Here is a 19,181-nt window from a genome sequence, read left to right on the forward strand (position 1 = left end):
AATACACGATGCTTTTTTATGCTCCATTTTTTTTTTCTCTTTTCTCGCGTCTTGAAACAATGATAATCCGAATTCAGAGGCAAAACCACCCGTGGACAGGAGAAAACACATGAAAAAATGGAGTCTGTAATGGGATTTGAGGAGTTCCGAGAGGTCATGGGTTCTGGCGACCAAAGGGGATCCCAGAAAAATATACATTTATCAAAATACCATTTTTTTCTCTTTTTCTCTTTTCTTTTCTTTTTCTTTTTTTAGTTTCAACTTGGCTGGGCAACAACTATCAACAATTGTGCGGACGGGAACAGGACCGCACTGGGATTGGCACTGGGGGGAAATACCATGGCAAAAGACGGCCTTGAGATGCGTGGCTACTGATTATAATACCACGAGGAGGAGTCGCCATCTCTGGAATATATTCTTCTTTCTATTTTTCATCTCAACGCTAGTAGTAGAATCAAATCAATGATAATTCTTCACATCCAACGCCGCTAAAGTGTTTTTATGTATACTCGTATGCATTATTTCGAATCCCCACATCTTTCTTGCTATGTTCGCTTTATTCCATTAGGCTTTTAATCTCTCGCTTCCAGCAATATCGTCATTTGCATCTTTGACCAGGAAGCTATTGAATTTCGTCAGTAAAGATCACAATTGCAACGAATCTCCTGCCATGCCTGCAGAAACTTACTTATACCACAGAACGGTCGGTCCAATTGTCATCAGGTGCCATAGGCTGTGGGCATCGATGCAGCCCAGCCAAGGCGGGAAGTCAAACAACTCCATGCTCATAGCAAACATGACCCAGGCCACAGCCAGACCAGGCCACATAGCCCAGACACGACGTGACTTGCGGTAGCGGTCGAAACTGAACCAACTCCACATGGCGTTCTGGATGACGCCGAGCACCACGTTGGCGGCCATGTTGTACGTATAGTCCCAGCTGACGCCCTTGAGATATCCGACGTGGCAGGCGTACAGCACAAAACAGAACAGCGTCCATGCCCGCAGGACTGAGCGTCTCCGTGGTGTCGGGCGGTCGAGACGGAAGATGCGAACATTGGTATAGTACATTCCGTACAGCACGCTGGCGCCAGCGGCGAAGTAGTCGAGCTGCTCGGTAACAGCGAAGTCGCGGGTGTGGAAGATGGAGCTAAACACCCACGAGGCGAGCCCAAAGTAGGAGAAGAACTCATAATAGGGCCGCAGTGAGTAATCGGCCGGGATGAGGGCGCGGACTTTCTTCAGGCCCTGCCAGTGCGCCCAGAAGTTGCCGATCGAGAAGAGCACGGAAAAGGGCTCCTGCATGCCCAAGAAGCGGTAAAAGGGCCATTTGCCGTGGAATTGCTCAACAGAGAGGTCGGAGGCGACGCGCTGGGTGGTGATGATGTGCTGGCAGGTGTAGTCGCATTCGGAGGCGCAGTTCCAGAGGAGGAGGCGGCGGGACAAAGCTGGCGATTCTCGTTAGTAGCTGATTTGCTCGATCATATTTGTTCTGTCTTCGAAGGGCGAGAGTGAGTTACGGATGGGAGTGGCAGTCTTGCCCGGAGCGCAGTTTTCGGCTTGGCAGATCTGCAACAAGGACATCTGTCAGTAACAATTGCGCTTAGCATTGGATCGCGAGAGAAGACGTACGTCAAGGCATTGTCGAAATTCGGGCAGCTGGTCGCCGGTAGAAGCAAGGCTGACACTTGCAAAGAATGCCACCGCCAGCAAGATCAGGGAGATGGCGCGAAAGCCTGGCTGCCCGCCATATGAAGCAGTCATGACGCCAGCATCGACGGAGGGGAAACTAATAGCCCAAGCTATTAACAAGAAGGAGGAGGAGAAAGGCTGAGAATTAAATATCAGAAATATCAAAGAGCTGCGCCGGGAAAGAGGGGACGTGGATCAAAAGGCCACGGTATAATTAATTACTAAGTGGTGGTTGAACCTGGATATGAGTGCGGATATGGATCTGCTGGGTCTCGGAGGTTTGGGGAATAAGATTGAGTGGCAGCCAAAGGTGCGGATTATGGGGCAGCAGCAGGCCGTTTGGGCGGGTAATTCGGGGCCATTCGGAGAGGCAATTGGGCATCAGGGTACAGGTACAAATTACGGAGTAAGAGCACTGCACTACACACAGGTACGAGTATAATATGAAGTCTTCCTGCTGCTTGTGGTGAGTATTTCTCTCCCAAAACAAATACTATTGTGGCTTTACATAAACTGAGACCTAGATGTGAGATTTTGTTTAATTGCAAACCTGCTATGGACGGCGCTTGTTTTGGCAACAAGGGAGACACACCTCTGTTAGTGTCTCTTGGTAACGATGAATGCGGTATTTCACAGAGACGTGCTTGTACCGGTACCTCCAAGGTCCACGTCACATGCAGTCCACCCAAGTCGTCGATGCTGTTCGCTACCCAGACTTACGAATCCGTCTCTCTGCATCATCACCACCGCCTGTTCAGCGCATTGATGCACTGCTAGCCTTTGCCGGGCAATTGCTTCTCTCCCGGCCTGTCCATGTCTTGCTGTGAACCAGCGCCATTTCAGTCTGTCGCACCCATTTCACTTGCTACCCTGCATAACATCAACTGGACCGCTAGCGCCGGTTCCAGCGCCGTGCCTGGATCGGTCGTTGCCCACGGCAACCGGAAGGGCGCTGATTGGCCGCTGTGTTAGCAAACACCACAGGGCAAAAATAATCCTGGGTCTAGCTCTCTCCGCTCTTCGTCCTCGATCATGCACCCCTTCGCGACGGAGCTCCCAGTTTCTTAATCGCCTGCTGCCCTCCGGATCACGGGGAGGCTGCACACGTAACATATTTTATTGATCTGACGACAACCAGCTGCCAATCGCTCGCCAGCCACGATCCGTTTTGCTTGACCGCCAACCCGCAATCACAAACATGGCGACGGCTGCTTCGCCGACCCCAATGGGAGCCGGTCCTACCCGTAGGGTTTCGCAGCGACAGCAAGCCTTGCGCCGGCCGCCCTCACGACCGGCCATGACCAGAAGCGAGAGCCAGCAGACTGCTGCGTTCCAAGCCCGAAACAACCCGAAACAATTCAACGACGACAGCTCCGAGGATGAGATCCCCGTGCCTATGAAGCTGAGCGCCCTCACCAAGGCGCTTCTCAACGACGGCGAGCCCGAGGCCTCTCAGCCAGCAGAACGACAGGCCTCACCACCGCGGACGCGAAGACGAATCAGCCAATTGAACGCATCGACATCGTCCGTTTCTGAGCGGGAGAGGCATCTGAGATCCAACAGCGGGCAGCCCGAGGGCAAAACGTCAAGGACCTCGAGTCCCGCCAGGGATCGTGGTGCAAGCCCCGTGACAAGGAAGAGGGTAGTGAGGCTCAGTAACACGCCGCAGAGCCTGAGCCAGATCCAGCCATCCAAGAGGCGCTCAAGCTCCTTCTCTCGATCAACACAGCGCCATCAACAGAACAGCCGGCCGTCCAGCAGAGAAAAGTCGGCCGATGAGAAGCAAGAACCACAGGCCGACATCAACACACCCGCTCACGGCAACCGCGTCGTAAGAATTTCCACAAACTCTTCTGGTAATCGCAGTAGAATGGGGTCGACGGGCATGTCGTCGGGGCGATCATTTGATCGCTCTGCTGTTGACAAGTCTGCCATTGACATGGATGACTATGAGCCAGAAGAGATTCCCCAAACTGTTGCACGAGATACAGCGCCAGCCGCCAGCTACGGCAGTGTCTCGCGATATAGCTCAGCAGCCAGAGGCCGACTGGAGGACAATGCCAATCCGCAGAGCTCGATGCGTATCAAGCGTGTTGGTAAGATCCCTGGAACGTTTCTTAGCGGACCGGCACGGCGTGGTAGGCGGAGACAAAGCGAAGAGGATGCTGAAGAAGAAGGAGAAATGGATCAGTACAACCCTCATCAAGAACAAGACAACAACATGGTGGACGATATGCCAGAAGTTGCGTATTATCCCGATGGAATTCGAGACTTCAATTCTGGAAGTCCTGTTAGTGGGAGTGCTTCGGCTAGGGCCCTTCATCATAGGAGACACCTCTCTAGCATGGACTCCCGGTCTGGGTCCGGACGTCCCTCACCGCGGGGGATTGAGCTTGAATCGGAACCCCAGCGATATCCGCCATTAGAGAGAGAGAATGACGATGCAGAAGAAGAGGAAATACCATATAGAAAATCGGTGCTGCGGGCCGAGATGCCTTCAGCTCATGACCAGGAAAACGATGCTCATCCCAGCTATAAGCGCTCAAAGTCTTCATATGATGATCGGATGGACAAGGCTCCGCCACGACCCATGAGCGTCGATCTTGCTCCCGCCAGGCCTACTTCACCAGAGCGAAAACCACTGGCGCCCGTTGCCAACAACACACCTCAACGGGCTGCTCCCCCGCCTCCTCCCAAGATGTCTGTCATGGAGGCTGCTACATCAACGACTGGTGCTGCAGCTGCAGCCACCTCAACTAAGCAGCGGAGGAACGTGTTGCGTGTTAATGGAAAGACTTATACGAGGCTTGATTGCCTTGGCCGCGGTGGTAGTGCCAAGGTGTATCGCGTAACTGCTGAGAATGGACAAATGTTTGCTCTGAAGCGCGTGGCTTTGGAAAACGCCGATGAACTCACCATCAAAGGGTACAAAGGCGAGATAGACCTCCTGGGGAGACTCGAAGGAGTTGATCGGGTTATTAACCTGTACGCCTACGAGATGAACACGGAGAAGCAGGTGCTCAGTTTGGTAAGTAGCGTCGCCATTGCTTTATGACAAGTTGGGTGCGAGTTGAATGTGGCTTGCTAACCGGTTGACAATGGTGTAGGTTATGGAAATGGGAGAACGAGATTTGAATGCTCTCCTTGCTAGTCGCCAGAGCCCTGAGGCTGCCAGGTTCGACCCCGTATTTGTTCGTTTCTACTGGAAGGAGATGCTCGAATGCCTGGCCGCCGTTCACCACCATGACATTGTTCACTCGGATCTGAAGCCCGCCAACTTTGTCCTCGTCAAGGGCAGACTCAAGCTGATTGATTTCGGCATTGCCAACGCCATCCAGACTGACGAGACTGTAAATGTCCATCGCGAAACCCAGGTCGGAACGCCCAACTACATGTCTCCCGAGTCCCTGCTAGACTCCAACAACCCGCGGGGTGGTCGTCTTCCGGGTCGCCCTAAGCTGATGAAGCTCGGTAAATCAAGCGATGTTTGGTCGCTGGGTTGTATCCTCTACCAGATGGTCTACGGTATGCCGCCCTTTGGCCACATTGCGAACCAGATGGCGAGATGCCAGGCTATCATAAACTGGGATCACCACATTGAGTTCCCCTCTCGTGGCATGGGCGGTGCTCCTGTTCCGCCTTCGCTTATTAGGACCCTGAGGCGATGCCTCAACCGAGACCACCACATGCGACCAACGTGCGAGGAACTCCTTCATGATAGCGATCCGTTCCTATACCCCGCAGAAATTAATAGCGACAAGGCTCTTCCTATTGACGAAGAACTCCTGGGGAGAATCATCCAGAGCGTTGTCTCAAGGTGCCGAGAGCGCATGCCAACAGAATCAGAGGGCGCAACCGTCTGGCCGCAGGCATACTGGAACAGCATAAGAAAATCAATGGCAAACAGACAGCAATAATATTAATGTCAAATAGACGAAATACGTCTATACGAGAACATGGGCAGGATAAAACAGGGCCAACAAAGTCATCAAGGAGCAGGCGTTTTTATTTTCGTTTTTGGCGATTTTTGTCTTTTTCACTCAAAGAAAGACTAGGGAAAAGGGAGAGGATAACCGGGAAAGACGGTTTTCATTACGACATTTCACGAAGGCCGCACCAGCTTGGTGTTGAGGAGTTTTATTATCTTTTTCTTCTTCTTGTCTTTCTCTTGCGTACATACATGCTGTCTTGTATTAGAGCGAATTATCTTTTTATGAATTGGGTGGGAAGGATGATAGGATAGAATAGTTGTTTTGGAGACATGGCCTTGCGATATGGCGGAAATGAATGGCACATATCATGACGGTTTTTGCATGATTCTCTTTTGGTCAAATATTGGATTCTAATTGGTGTGATCCGTGCCGTTGACTTTATTGTTTTTTATATCCTTTTCTCTTGGTATTGTACAGCCAGCTATATACGTATATGCTGGGCGCTAGATGATACACATTTTGCCTTGGACCGTCGTGACATTGTTCATCAAAACTTTCGCTTTGGCTTTTTCTCCTTTGCCTTGTTTCATTTTCATTCCCCAAAACCGTTACCCAACGAGACTTTATGAGGATGCCTCAATCTCATCCAGATTCTTAATGTTCAACTCAGAGATGCGCAAGATGGTATATCGGTGCTTGCTCTTTGCCTGACGCTTCCTCCTCTGCCTCCTCTTCGTCTTGACCTTGATCCGCAGCGGCTCCGATTCAGTCCCTAGGACAGTCGCACGGCACTCAAACACCCTCTCGTCAACGTTGGGAGCGCCCTTCATGGTGTAATCTCTGCTACCGATGACGCTGGCGCGGTTCAGGCGAAGCACGTCGCCGGGAAGGACACCAGGCATCTTGAACGGCAGACGAATCTGGTCGCCCTCCTGGACAAGATACGGGAAGCCGTGGATATGAATGGTGATGTAGTGGCCGGGCTGGGCGGCAAGGAGGGGCAGAAGGTTCTTGACGGAGTCGGCAATTGGCGTGGGAGGCTCGACGGGGTGGCTCTTTTTGAATGCCAGAGGCCGGACCTGATCGTCGGTGGGATTCGGGGCGTTGTTGACGTGAGGCTGCGCCACAGGCTCGACGATTGGCGCCGTGGTGTTGAAGCCTCGAGGCTGGATGTGACGAAATGGTGCGAATAGAGGGGCGATTCGCGAGCTGGGAGCCCTTAGCTCCAGCACGGAGCGAAGGAGTGCTCTGCTCATGCTGGGTAGATGTGAGGTATCAACCGCAATGCCTGGGTTTTGAGCGGTTGGCACTGTTTTCTCGCCGTGTAGGCTGATGGCATACAAAAACCGAGCGCCCGATATGGTGTTTTCAATGGCTCGATGAAGCTTTGCGATTTGCGGGCCGGATTAGTGTGGCGCCGGGGTCCGACGAAATCTTGGCGGGCCAAGTTGACGGGCCAATGTATTTTTTTTTTTTTTTTTTCAAGGCTGGGAATTTTGCACCGAAGCAGGTTCAGTCTCCACTGGGTTTTTATACATACAAGCAAAGTCCAGGAACAACACCGCCAACATGGTATGTTTTATTCTGTAGTCGAAATGACTTTGATTTGGAGGTGAAGATGGCTGTTCTAACTCCCTGCAGCCTCAGAACGAGTATATGGAACGGTGGCGCAAGCTGCACGGCCGCCGTCTCGATCATGAAGAACGAACCCGCAAACGCATTGCCCGTGAAGGCCACAAGGCCTCGCAAGACGCCCAGAACCTGCGCGGCCTGAGAGCCAAGCTGTACCAGAAGAAGCGTCACAATGAGAAGATCCAGATGAAGAAGGCCATCAAGGCCCACGAGGAGCGCAACGTCAAGACGGCCGACGAGAAGGAGCCCTCGCAGCCTCTGCCCTCGTACCTGCTCGACCGATCCAACCCCTCCACGGCCAAGGCCCTTAGCAGCGCCATCAAGAACAAGCGTGCGGAGAAGGCGGCCAAGTTCAGCGTGCCCCTGCCCAAGGTGCGAGGCATCAGCGAGGAGGAGATGTTCAAGGTGGTCAAGACGGGCAAGAAGACGCACAAGCGGGCGTGGAAGCGTGTCATTACGAAGCCGACGTTTGTGGGACCCGACTTTACGCGACGAAACCCCAAGTACGAGCGTTTCATCCGCCCCATGGGTCTGCGTTACAAGAAGGCCAACGTGACGCACCCCGAACTGGGCGTTACCGTGCAGCTTCCCATCATCAGCGTCAAGAAGAACCCCCAGAACCCGCTGTACACGCAGCTGGGTGTTTTGACCAAGGGTACGATTCTCGAGGTCAACGTCAGCGAACTGGGTCTGGTCACGGCCGGAGGAAAGGTTGTTTGGGGCCGATATGCGCAGGTCACCAACGAGCCGGAGAACGAGGGATGTGTGAACAGTGTGCTGCTGGTCTAAGGGTCGGAGACGAACAAGAGAGGTTTTTGGAATGGGGGATTATTTTTTTGACAATGGACCGTGGCTGTCAAGGTGCATGTATTGGCGTTTTGGGCGTTTGGTACATACGAGTGCTTGATGCGAGAAAAGGAGACACCAGTTAGAAGGGCAGATTAGGAAGCGTATAGAGTCTTCCGAGGATATCAGTGTACTCGTCCTCTGCGAGAAAAAGGTTAAAAACTTTGAGAGGATCCGCACATAGAAGCAAGCCAATAATACGAAGACGATTCTCAATGTTATATTTCTTTCTTTCTTTTTTTTTTTTTTCTTAATCGTGATAGTATTCCCATTGGCAGAATCCTGTATGTAAAGATTGACAGACAGCATTAACCTGTAATGTCCAGTTAACTCTGCCTGGCCTTCTTTTTACTACCCATTCTTTTGTCTAATTGGTAGCTACAATACCCGGTTATGAGAAATGCCAATATCCATCAGATTCACCCGAGATATGATATGGATCGTTATCAATCCATATCGTCTAGTTCCAACAGGCTCTGATTTTTCAGTGGCTCTTCCCGCCACCGACTAGCAAACGCAAAACTTCGTCCGCCAAAAGTGGATAGCGGGGACCCTGCCAAGGCGGTGACAGCGATAAATTAATTTTCTGCCCGACCGAAAGCCTGCGTTTCGCCGCTCCGACTCGAGTCCCTTCCCGCCAGCCAAAAAAAAAAACATCAACCAGAACAAACAAGGCACCTTCGTCCTTTTTTTTTCTTTCTTTTTTACTTCTTCCGTCTACTCGGATTAATTTTGTTTCTCTTGTCTCTGTTGTGCCACTCGAAAAGAAAGAGTAATAGACCTCGTGGTGAAATAGACGGGCCTTGTTTCGGTTTTCAATTTTTTCTTCTACTCCTCCCAAAATGAGCGGCGACAAGATGGAAGTTGAGTTGGCGGAGCAGAAGCTCAAGACGATGGAGCACAGCGAGCAGCACTACTTTAAGAGGTACGTTGATGAGCCTTGGGAGGAAAAGAGGACAACTACAATTTTCTTCTTCTTCTTCTTCTTCTTCTTCGTCTTAGTTGGGCGAGTTTGACAAGTCTGGAGAATCCTTGGCTGACTTATACCTTGCGTCCAGTTACGATCATCACGGTACGAATAAACGAAAATGAAAACAATATTGGTTTAATAGGAGAATGCATTGTCTAACATTTATTTCTTTCGACGTGCGCAGGAATCCACGAGGAGATGCTGGTGAGCACTTCTTCCCCTCCCCCTCCCCCTCCTTCTTCGCGGTTGCTGCTGCCCCTCTTCAGCTGAGAAATGGATGCGCCAGCACATGGCATTGCCATTTCCACAGGCGCGGGCCAGGCACAAAAACGCACATAAAAAAGTATGCCAACTGACATTTGATGGTGAAAATAGAAAGATGAAGTGCGCACGAGGTCGTACATGAACGCCATTGTTCAGAACAAGCATATTTTCAAGGACAAGGTTGTTCTCGATGTTGGATGTGGCACTGGTATCCTTTCCATGTATGTCCGTCCGCAAATACCCCCCATTCTCCCACGATTACGCTGCGTCACTCGGGCCTTTTTTGCGGCAATCCGTCGAAACAGCCTGACGCAAAGAGCCCAAAAATCCACAAGAAGAGAAAGAGGATGATGCTGATGTAGTTTCTGATTTAGGTTCGCTGCTAAGTCCGGCGCCAAGCATGTCATCGGTGTGGACATGTCCACCATCATCTTCAAGGCCCGAGAAATCGTCAAGGTCAACGGCCTGTCAGACAAAATCACCCTGATCCAGGGCAAGATGGAGGAGATCGAGCTGCCCTTCCCTCAGGTTGACATCATCATCTCCGAGTGGATGGGCTACTTCCTCCTCTACGAAAGCATGCTGGACACCGTCCTGTATGCGCGAGACAAGTACCTCGTCAAGGACGGCCTGATCTTCCCTGACAAGGCCACCATCTTCTTCGCCGGTATCGAGGATGGCGACTACAAGGAGGAGAAGATTGGATGTGAGTTATTCCTCAAAACGTTTCTCTTTCCTGCCATCCCTGGTCTGACCAAAGTCTGCAACAAATAGTCTGGGACAACGTGTACGGCTTTGACTACACTCCCCTCAAGGCCACTGCTCTGTCAGAGCCTCTGGTCGACACTGTTGACCTTAAGGCGGTTGTCACCGACCCCGTCCCCGTGCTCACCCTCGACCTCTACACCTGCACCACCGCCGACCTCGCCTTCAACACCCCCTTCACTCTCACCGCTAAGCGCGATGACTTTATCCACGCCCTCGTCTCCTGGTTCGACATCGACTTCACCGCTTGCCACAAGCCCATCCGCTTCTCCACCGGCCCTCACACCAAGTACACTCACTGGAAACAGACCGTCTTCTACATCGAGGACGTCCTCACCGTACAGAACGGAGAGGAGGTCCAGTGCAAGCTTGACGTCAAGCCCAACGACAAGAACCGCCGCGATCTGGACATTGAGATCGACTACGCCTTCCAGATCAACGACGAAACCAGAAACGCTTCCGGCCACAGCTCATACAAGATGTGCTAAGTGTATATTTCCACTCTGTTTTTGACTAGCAGCGCTTGGCGAAGGAGCAACAGATGAAGAAAGGGAAAGATGTAGCGGGATTTCCAAAGAGCTAGAATGTTATGGTGAAGAAAGATGACAAGGAGCTCTTGGCGGCGTATATATGTGACTTTTTTTTCGTGTGCAGGCTGAGGGATTAAAAAAGTAGATAGACCAACAGGGGCGAGTAATACGACTCGAATGAAAGAATCAATGAAAAGGATACCAGTATCTATTCAAACCAAAAAGTTTACATATCGGCCAACCTGCTTTAACTGTATGAAGGAGATTTTTACACGTCGACAAAGCCAAAAGTGAACTTGTTTTAGGCATGCTTTTTTTTATCATCAGCTGCTACTAAACTTTGGTATATATTTCTTCCCCTCGACACTGAGAACTAAATGGGCATCTATGTTGTTGAGTTGCGAATTTCTATATATCGCTTTTCATTTTGTAAAATTTGGACTTGTGATATTCCAGCATTTGCCGTCCCAGAGTTTTCATAACCATCATTCAAATTCGTCAACTCTTTTTTTTCTGCTTTTTATTTTTTTCCAATGTCGTCGCCAGTCATCAAATAAACTCAAGAACTGCGTGACTCGGGGGTCTCTCTCTCCTTCATTCTCTCTGTTCCCCTCTCTCACTAATTTTTTTTTCTTTTTCCGTCTTCATTTTTACTGTTTTTCATAGTCGAGGAAATAAATTCCTGCGATTAGACCGAGCCGTATTGCTTGATGATGCTGGCCACCTTGGTAGCCAGCTCATCAGCCTCGTGTCTTGTAGCAGCCTCAGCATACACACGGCAGGCATTCTCAGTACCGCTAGCACGGGCAAAGGAGCGAGCCGTCGTGTATTTCCTAACGCACTGATCGATCTCGTCCTGAGCGCCGGGAGGGTGGCTGAGGCGGCGCTCGGCATCGGTGGTCTCAAAGATGTCCTTGTTGCCCACTTCGACGCGGACGAGGCGGTTGGGCAGGTCGGTATAAGTAGTGGCCCAATCCTTAAGAGACCACCCCTTGTGAGCCAGAATCACCTCCACCATGAGCATGTCCGAGATGGCATCGCCGACGGTCTGGTTGATGAGGTCGCCAACGGCAGCCAGCGTCTCCAGAGCGTCCTTCTGGGCCGGAGACTGGGGCTTCTTTTCCCGGAAGACGCGCAGGGCCTCCTGGGAGAAGACGACGGTGCCGTGGCCGTTGGCCTCAAAGTAGACGCCAACGTCGAACTGACAGGCGGCGTGGTGCAGGTGCTTGACGCCGGTAGGAGTGAAGACGACGGGAAGCTGCAGGTTCTTCTCAATATAAGTGGTGCTGGCGCCGTTGGCGTAGGCGGTCTGGACGACTCCGATTCGAAGCTCATCCTCCAGGCCAGCAGAACGGACAAGGTCGCTGATGAAGGAGGCGTTGAGCGAGGAGATGCGGTCTCCGTCCAGCATGAAGAAGCCAGAGTCGGGATCGGCCCAGTAGTAGATCAGACGGTCGGCATCACCATCGAGCGAGCAGCATCGGGCTTCGGGGGTGGGCTTGAAGTTGGGAGGGGCTCGCTGCTTGGTCTTGACGAAGTCGGCACCGCACTGAAGACGCTGTGTTAGCTTGAATCCGGTAGACGGAACAAATTTCTACTTACATCAAGGTTGAGGACCTCGGGGCGCAGCACGTCGTCGTTGACAACCTTGACGTTGAATTCAGTCACATCCTTGGGGATGACCTTGAGAAGCTCGGTGAGCTTGGGGCCTCCAACACCGTTGGCGCAGTCGACAATCAGCTGGCCCTGGACCTTTCTGCCTCGCAGCGCGCGCACAAAGGCCTCGGAAAGCTTGTTGTAGTAGCCAGCCTCGCTGACCTCGCCGTACGCCTTAGGGGTGCCCTCGGTGTTGACGCAGCGAGTCAGGTAGTGCAGCTGGGGGGTGGTGAGGATCTTGTAGTCGGTGTGCTCGATGCCGGTGGCGTCCAGAGCATCAGCCAGGGCAGTAACCAGGCTGTGACCAGAGGGACGGGTATCGCGGCCGTAGACAACGCGGCCAGGGGTGTTGAGGTCGATCCTGAGCTGCGAGGCAAGCTTCTTGTACGTCTCGAGGAGCTCCTCGTGCGTGGGGGCGTTGACCAGGAGGGTTGCGTGGGCCTCCCAGTCCTGCTCGAGCATCTCGCCCATGGGGTCGACAATCTTGACGCCGTTGTCGGGAGCAGGGTTGTGGCTGGCGGTGATCATAACACCAATTGCCTGGCTGTTGAGCTTGCGGCTTCGCAGGCCAGCAATCAGACCAACGCGGAACGAGACGCCGGGCAGAAGGTCGGCCTTCATGCGGAAGCCGGCGGTGCCATACTTGTAGACATGGCCCTCGACGATGGGGTGTTTGGCGGACGCCTCGAGGAACTTGGAATCATCCATTCTGACGGTGAGGATGCGCCGAGGCGGGTTGTCTTTCCGTAGAGCTGCGTAGGGAGAAGAGCTGGGAGGGGGGGCAAGGCGGGCAGAAGAGTTTGAGACGAGAAGAGGAAGAGGGAGAAGGAAAGGGTCAAGGGCCCAGGAGAGAGAAGAAAAAAGAAAAGAAAAGAAAAAAAGGAGAAGAGCAGCACAGGATTGCACAGGCGCAGGTCTGGCAGGTCAGAGAAGGCGGTGCGAGGGCTTAGAGAGAGGCCTTTATTTAGACCTCGCGGGTGGAGTCAATTGTGGCAGACCCCGTGGCGGTTCCACGCCTTTGATTGCCTCGATGGCCTGTGGCTTGTTTTCTGTGACAGGCGTGATGGATGAATCGATGGAGAGAGCCGTCAGCCTTGATTCAGATTCAGGATGCGGTCAAGTCAATCCGGCCAATTCCTCCAGCCTCACCCAAGCCGCCTATATATACCTAATATAGTAGTGTTCCTCCAAGTAACAATGCAATGCAATTCATTCACCACTTTTGCATGTATAATCCCTCAGAAAAGCCCGCCTTGTCTCGTGTCATCGTCATCATTCTCAGCCGTCACAATCAATTCCAGGTCACGTTGCCCATCCTATGAGCTGTCACCCTCGCCCGTACCAATCAATCACATCAAATGCTGCTGCTGCTACTCTATCGCTCACCTCCTCTCCAGCTGCTTCTCAATAGTAGGGGGCCAGACGCAAGACCCCGCGTTGCTGCAACAGTCGCATAGATCCATGTCCCAAAACCCCACCCTCGCAGTGTGTATAGGGTGATTTCTGGATTGAGGCCGCCAGCAGTCAATTCGATTCTGGCATGTTGGTATTTCTCTCATATAGCTGGAGGCCTACTAGGTATTTGCCCTTCACCGTCTTTCCCACAATGGAGCTCGTGGCTGGGCGGCAGCAGAACACTTACAGATATTAAATGCCGTTCGAGATGGATGTGCAGGTACCTGCCCAGTAGTACATCTCGTACCGTCTAGGTGGTATAGGTATAGGTACAGGTACAGGTACAGGTACAGGTACAGGATCAAAGGGGCCAAAGTCCCGAGTCTGCAGCACTGCTAGCACCAACACGCTCCAACATGCAGGAGATCGGCCTCGCTAAGAGGCATTAATACCATTGGAAGTCTTCATCGCCTACTACTAGGTATACTAATCGCCTTGGGCATGAAGCACGGTACAAAAGTACTACTGTTGAGTACCTTAGGTTACTGGACATGCAAATACGAAGCCGTCTGTACCCCCATCGCAGGTACCCCTGTCCCTGTCATCGCTCCTGCACGTCTGCTGCACAATGATGCAAGCCCTTCACGTGACCTCGCGCCTGGAACGGGCTTCTGCTTTCTTTGCCTGACGCGTGAATGAAATCCGTTTGCTTGGACCAGCCTGTATTATCGTAGCAGAGCAACGAAACTCCCATTTTCTTCTTCCTTTTTCCCATCTTTCTGTTTTCTCTTTTAAACGCTTCTTCTCTGTTTATGACTTTTCGCTACGATGATTCTCTGATAAAACTCTGGGTTTGGCCGCGAAGAATGTCTCTTCTCACATAAATCTTCCTTATTATTCCCCTGCGATTGATCGGCATGGAGGACTCTGAATCTGCAAACCCCCAGTTTCTGGCATGGGTCAAGGAGTGGCTTGATGTTGCTAGAGAACGGAATTCCAAAGGCTTCACGGCGTATCGGAATGCTTATGAATCTCTCAAAGCGTGTCCCATTGCGTTTGAGCATCCCGCATCGCTTCAGCAGCTTAAAGGGTTTGGTCCCAAGCTCTGCGAACGCCTCGAGGATAAACTGAAGCATCACTGCCAACAAAATGGGCTACCCATGCCAGAGCATCCCCAAGTGAAAAAAGCCAATGAAAGAGCGCTCAATGAACAAGCAGGAAATGATGATGATGCAGGGACAAGGCCCAAGAAGAGAACAAGGCAGCCCAAGGCATATGTCCCTGCATTTCGATCGGGAGCCTACGCCCTGATACTAGGCCTTTCCAACCTTCCAGAGGATGTATCCTCTAGCTTGACCAAGGCAGAACTTATAGAAGCTTCCCAGCCGCACTGTGACGCTTCCTTCACTGCGCCGAGTGACCCGACAAAGTTTTACACTGCTTGGAGCTCAATGAAGACTTTGATTCAGAAGGAGCTTGTTTATGAGAGAGGGCGGCCTCTGCGTCGGTATGCATTGACAGATGAAGGGTGGGCCGTGGTGAAGAGAATCAAGGAGACGGCCCAGTGGCAGGAAGAAAATGGTGCCAACGAACAGCAAAACTCAACACGTCCACCACAACCGTCAGTCGCAGCAGCAGATCATGCCTTGACCCTGGATACAAGGGGCACCCAACCGACAGTTGACGAGCATTCATTCTATCAAAATGTTGTTTCAGATGGCCCTGTCGTTCTGGAGGATGACGATCTACCTAGCTTCACCCCGATTAGGATTCCACCAGGGTCCTTCACTGTTCACTTGGTGTTGGATGTCCGCGAGGTCCGGGCGAAAACAGATCGCGACTATATGCAGGAGGAATTGGTCAAACAAGGCGTAAAACCAATAATGAGAAGCCTAGAAATTGGCGATGTCCAGTGGATTGCCAAGTGCCACGACTCGACGCTGCTATCGAGACATGGCGCAGAAGGAGATGAGATTGTCCTAGACTGGATCGTTGAGAGAAAACGTCTAGATGACTTGATTGGAAGTATAAAAGACGGCCGGTTTCACGAGCAGAAATTCCGGCTGAACAGGGCTGGCGTGAGAAAAGTCGTCTATCTCATTGAAGAAATCTCGATGGATTCTGCCGCATACCAGCGTTATGAAGAAGCGGTGCAATCAGCCATTGCGTCGACGCAAGTAGTTAATGGCTATTTTGTGAAACGAACACAAAAGATGGACGACACCATCAAGTACCTGGCCAGGCTGACCACAATGCTCAAGCGCACTTATGAGAAAAATCACTTGAATGTTATCCCGACAAAGGTGATTACTGCGCAAAATTACTCGCGTCTAGTCCAACACCTCCGCGAGAAAGAACCCACGGTGGCATATCACGTTACATACCCGGCTTTTGCGTCCCTGGCTTCCAAATCAGAGACGATGACTCTCAGAGACGTCTTTCTCAAGATGCTCATGACCACCAAAGGACTCACAGGAGAGCGTGCACTTGAGATTCAACGCAAATGGAAGACGCCGTATGACTTTGTGAAAGCATTTGACGCCTGCGGCACAGATGAACAAGGCAAGAAGCGCAAGAGAGATCTCGTGGCCAACGAATTGAGCCACTTAGTTGGACGCAAAAAAATGTCCAAACCTCTGAGTCACAGAATCGCCGAGGTATGGGGCGGCGCCTAGAGTTGATTACACAAAGTTTGAATTCGCTCCAATAATGCTTAACCTGTCTATGGATAACCCTTTCTCGTATTGTCGCTGCATTATGGCTTTGTTCCCAGGCTTCTAGCGACTACACGCTCAACGATCTTCTCAAGGAGAGGAATGGAAGCAGCGGCTCCGTCGCCGCCAAGGATGCCGGCCAGAGACTTTTCAGCGTACTTGGCCATCATGTCCACCTCGATGTTGACGGTATCTCCCTTGACCTTCTTGGCCATGATTACCTTTTCCTGAGAATACGTAATCAGCATGATCTCCCACCAGCCTTCAGCGTCGTTGACCTGAGTAACGGTCAAGCTGGTTCCGTCAATGGCGATGAATCCCTTGTGCACAATGTAGCGCAGAAACTCGCGCTTCTTGGGCTGGAAGCGGAAAGTGAGAGCGTTGCCATCTGGCGTCACGGAGAGGATTTCGGCGGTTGTGTCGACGTGGCCCTGGACAAAGTGGCCGCCCATACGAGTCTCGGCACGGACAGCACGTTCCAAGTTGACTGTGCTCGACTCCACCAGGGTGCCGAGGTTGGTGACGCGCAGCGTCTCAGGTGCGACGCCAATCGTGAAGGCATCGTTGGTAAAAGAAGTCACAGTGAGGCAGCAGCCGTTGACAGCGATGGAGTCGCCCTCGTGGCAGTCTGTGAGGAGGTTGGATCCAGAGGGGATGGTGATTGTCATGACCGAGCTGTTGGTGGCGGCATCGTTCACGAGCCGGGAGATGACTCGTCAATGTTAGTTGCCATGTGCTGTAGGCTCACCAGCGTTATAGACTCACCTCCGACCTCTTCGACAATTCCAGTGAACATGATGGCTTGTTGTGACGGTAACTCCGAGTTCTGTTCTGTTAGAGATGTGATGAAGTGTTAAAGTGGACTAACTCACCGAAGCTGCTAGATAATGTCCGTGAATAAGCCGAGGATTCAATATGTGAGTGTAGTTGTGGATTAGGCGCTCTCTTATTCTTTCCACGGCAAGAATCGCGAGAAGAAAGGTGGACGGGGTTTTTTTTTTTGTTAGGGATGAAGTTGTGAAAAGGACAGAGAAGCGATTTATTCACTTTGCTTCACCAAAACTGCACAGCAATGAGTCCAGTCTTACCAATCCCTGGCTTGAGAAGTCGGGTTGATGCCAAAGCAGAGCCCCGCATCCATGGTGGGCGTTGATGCGCTTATCGATAACGGGCCCGCCGAAATTTCAAGTTTTCAGTTGAATCGGGATGCGGTGCGACTGAGCGGCCACAAGTTCAGCCAACGCTGCTGAGGTGAATCTCTCTATAGAATTCATTGACTCTGCGAGATCTCTCTTTTTTTCTTTCCATTTTTTAAAAAAATTCTAAGACTCCATAATCAGCATCCCTATTACTACTACTTCTACTCATCAACCTCACAAACTATTACACTCCAAAAATCTCAGAATGGCGCCTCGTGCTGGCGACAAGAAGGATGCACCAAATCTCACCAAGCTGCTTGCCGATGCAGAGACGCAGTATGAAGTGGGCAATCTAGACGAGGCCATTGCCCTCGCTTCAAAAGCTCTGGAACAGACGGGAGAGGGCGGCGATTTCGAACTCAAGGCCTTGAACTTGCTAGGAGTCTTGAATGTCGAGGATGGCGAAGTCGAGGAGGCGCGGGACTACTTCTTGCGAGCCATCAAGCTGGATGAAGAGGGTATCCTGGATGAGAAGATTGGTGGCGGGCCCGAAAAGTTCTTGTTTCTGGCTCAGTTGAGTGAGGAGGGCGGCCAGGACAGTGTTCAGTGGTTTGAGCGTGGTGCTTCTGCGCTGCGAAAACAGATTCAGAAATTGAACGACGTCGCTAATAGAACGCCGGAGCAGCAGGCTGCTCTTGAAGAAATGCAGAGCAAGCTTGGTGGCGTCTTGTGTGCCGTCGCCGAGGTGTACATGACGGATCTGTCTTGGGAGACGGACGCCGAGCAGCGATGCGAGGCTCTCGTCACCGAAGCCATGCTCATCGCGCCCAACTACCCCGAGACCTGGCAGACAGTGGCCAATGTGCGCATCTCACAGGAGAGGCTGGACGAGGCTCGCACCGCACTGAAGCGAAGCCTGGAGCTCTGGCAGGATTTGCCCCCGGAGCATCCCTCGGTGCCAGAATTCCCGACCAGAGTTAGCTTGGCGCGACTGCTCATGGAGACGGAGATGGAAGAGCAGGCCCTGAGCGTTCTGGAGCGCCTGGTCACGGACGACGACTCCAGCGTCGAGGTCTGGTATCTGGGAGGATGGTGCCTGTACGTTGCGGGTGAGAAGCTGCGCGAGGCGAAGCCCCAGCAGAACGGCACCGATGGTGGCAGCGAGGAATGGAAAGCGACGTGGGGATACGCGAGGAAGTGGCTCACTCAGTCTTTGAAGCTGTACGAGCTGCAAGAGTACGAGGACGACAGACTGGGTGAGCACGCGGTGGAGCTTTTGCAGAGCATCAACAAGGAGCTTGGCGAGCCTCCGGAAGGAGAGGACGAGGAGGAGTGGTCTGGCATTAGCGATGACGAAGATGAGGATGATGACGAGGAGATGCACGATCACGATCACGATCACGAATAAAAGTGGACAAAAATGGTTTGGTGACATTGAATGAATGGACGGCGTTGGATGGATGCAAATAAAAAGAAGACTTGGTTTTTCATTGTTGAGTTGTGGGTAATGGAAAGTAGTGCGTGAAAGCCTTTAGGGAATATACTAGATGTGACAATTTCGAGTCTGATGTCGATACTCATTATTTCGCTATGCCAATCTCAATATTTTACATCGTACAGACACTTCTATTCTCATCAGTCTGGCC

General features: G+C 51.9%; 9 protein-coding genes across 9 annotated transcripts; 5 read left to right on the plus strand and 4 right to left on the minus strand.

Moving 5' to 3' along the window:
- Nucleotides 1-564: 564 nt before the first annotated feature.
- TRIVIDRAFT_142407 (uncharacterized protein) lies at nucleotides 565-1,764 on the minus strand (the record flags this gene model as incomplete). Its single annotated transcript, XM_014105255.1, has 4 exons — nucleotides 565-622; nucleotides 689-1,448; nucleotides 1,521-1,569; nucleotides 1,633-1,764. 4 exons carry the CDS (start codon nucleotides 1,762-1,764, stop codon nucleotides 565-567), a joined length of 999 nt encoding a protein of 332 aa, XP_013960730.1.
- Nucleotides 1,765-2,890: 1,126 nt separating this feature from the next.
- TRIVIDRAFT_142957 (uncharacterized protein) lies at nucleotides 2,891-5,609 on the plus strand (the record flags this gene model as incomplete). Its single annotated transcript, XM_014105256.1, has 4 exons — nucleotides 2,891-3,706; nucleotides 3,764-4,053; nucleotides 4,123-4,720; nucleotides 4,800-5,609. The coding sequence occupies 4 exons, from the start codon at nucleotides 2,891-2,893 to the stop codon at nucleotides 5,607-5,609; spliced, it is 2,514 nt and encodes an 837-aa protein (XP_013960731.1).
- A 638-nt stretch (nucleotides 5,610-6,247) lies between these two features.
- TRIVIDRAFT_142106 (uncharacterized protein) lies at nucleotides 6,248-6,880 on the minus strand (the record flags this gene model as incomplete). The annotated part of the gene is made up of 1 exon (XM_014105257.1): nucleotides 6,248-6,880. One exon carries the CDS (start codon nucleotides 6,878-6,880, stop codon nucleotides 6,248-6,250), a length of 633 nt encoding a protein of 210 aa, XP_013960732.1.
- A 279-nt stretch (nucleotides 6,881-7,159) lies between these two features.
- TRIVIDRAFT_215304 (uncharacterized protein) lies at nucleotides 7,160-8,322 on the plus strand (the record flags this gene model as incomplete). Its single annotated transcript, XM_014105258.1, has 2 exons — nucleotides 7,160-7,196; nucleotides 7,266-8,322. 2 exons carry the CDS (start codon nucleotides 7,194-7,196, stop codon nucleotides 8,043-8,045), a joined length of 783 nt encoding a protein of 260 aa, XP_013960733.1.
- Nucleotides 8,323-8,745: 423 nt separating this feature from the next.
- Nucleotides 8,746-10,823, plus strand: TRIVIDRAFT_185678 (uncharacterized protein; the record flags this gene model as incomplete). Its single annotated transcript, XM_014105259.1, has 6 exons — nucleotides 8,746-9,027; nucleotides 9,161-9,174; nucleotides 9,257-9,276; nucleotides 9,448-9,557; nucleotides 9,711-10,042; nucleotides 10,111-10,823. The coding sequence occupies 6 exons, from the start codon at nucleotides 8,945-8,947 to the stop codon at nucleotides 10,587-10,589; spliced, it is 1,038 nt and encodes a 345-aa protein (XP_013960734.1).
- A 496-nt stretch (nucleotides 10,824-11,319) lies between these two features.
- TRIVIDRAFT_143217 (uncharacterized protein) lies at nucleotides 11,320-12,995 on the minus strand (the record flags this gene model as incomplete). The annotated part of the gene is made up of 2 exons (XM_014105260.1): nucleotides 11,320-12,180; nucleotides 12,234-12,995. 2 exons carry the CDS (start codon nucleotides 12,993-12,995, stop codon nucleotides 11,320-11,322), a joined length of 1,623 nt encoding a protein of 540 aa, XP_013960735.1.
- Nucleotides 12,996-14,599: 1,604 nt separating this feature from the next.
- TRIVIDRAFT_176886 (uncharacterized protein) lies at nucleotides 14,600-16,357 on the plus strand (the record flags this gene model as incomplete). Its single annotated transcript, XM_014105261.1, has 1 exon — nucleotides 14,600-16,357. One exon carries the CDS (start codon nucleotides 14,600-14,602, stop codon nucleotides 16,355-16,357), a length of 1,758 nt encoding a protein of 585 aa, XP_013960736.1.
- A 168-nt stretch (nucleotides 16,358-16,525) lies between these two features.
- Nucleotides 16,526-17,156, minus strand: TRIVIDRAFT_215306 (uncharacterized protein; the record flags this gene model as incomplete). The annotated part of the gene is made up of 1 exon (XM_014105262.1): nucleotides 16,526-17,156. A coding segment is annotated over one exon (537 nt), but the record flags the coding sequence as incomplete, so codon positions are not given.
- Nucleotides 17,157-17,800: 644 nt separating this feature from the next.
- TRIVIDRAFT_229410 (uncharacterized protein) lies at nucleotides 17,801-19,089 on the plus strand (the record flags this gene model as incomplete). The annotated part of the gene is made up of 1 exon (XM_014105263.1): nucleotides 17,801-19,089. The coding sequence occupies one exon, from the start codon at nucleotides 17,801-17,803 to the stop codon at nucleotides 18,941-18,943; it is 1,143 nt and encodes a 380-aa protein (XP_013960738.1).
- Nucleotides 19,090-19,181: the final 92 nt, after the last annotated feature.

This window comes from Trichoderma virens (assembly GCF_000170995.1).
Source record: "Trichoderma virens Gv29-8 chromosome Unknown TRIVIscaffold_2, whole genome shotgun sequence".
In the NCBI taxonomy this organism is placed as follows: domain Eukaryota; kingdom Fungi; phylum Ascomycota; class Sordariomycetes; order Hypocreales; family Hypocreaceae; genus Trichoderma; species Trichoderma virens.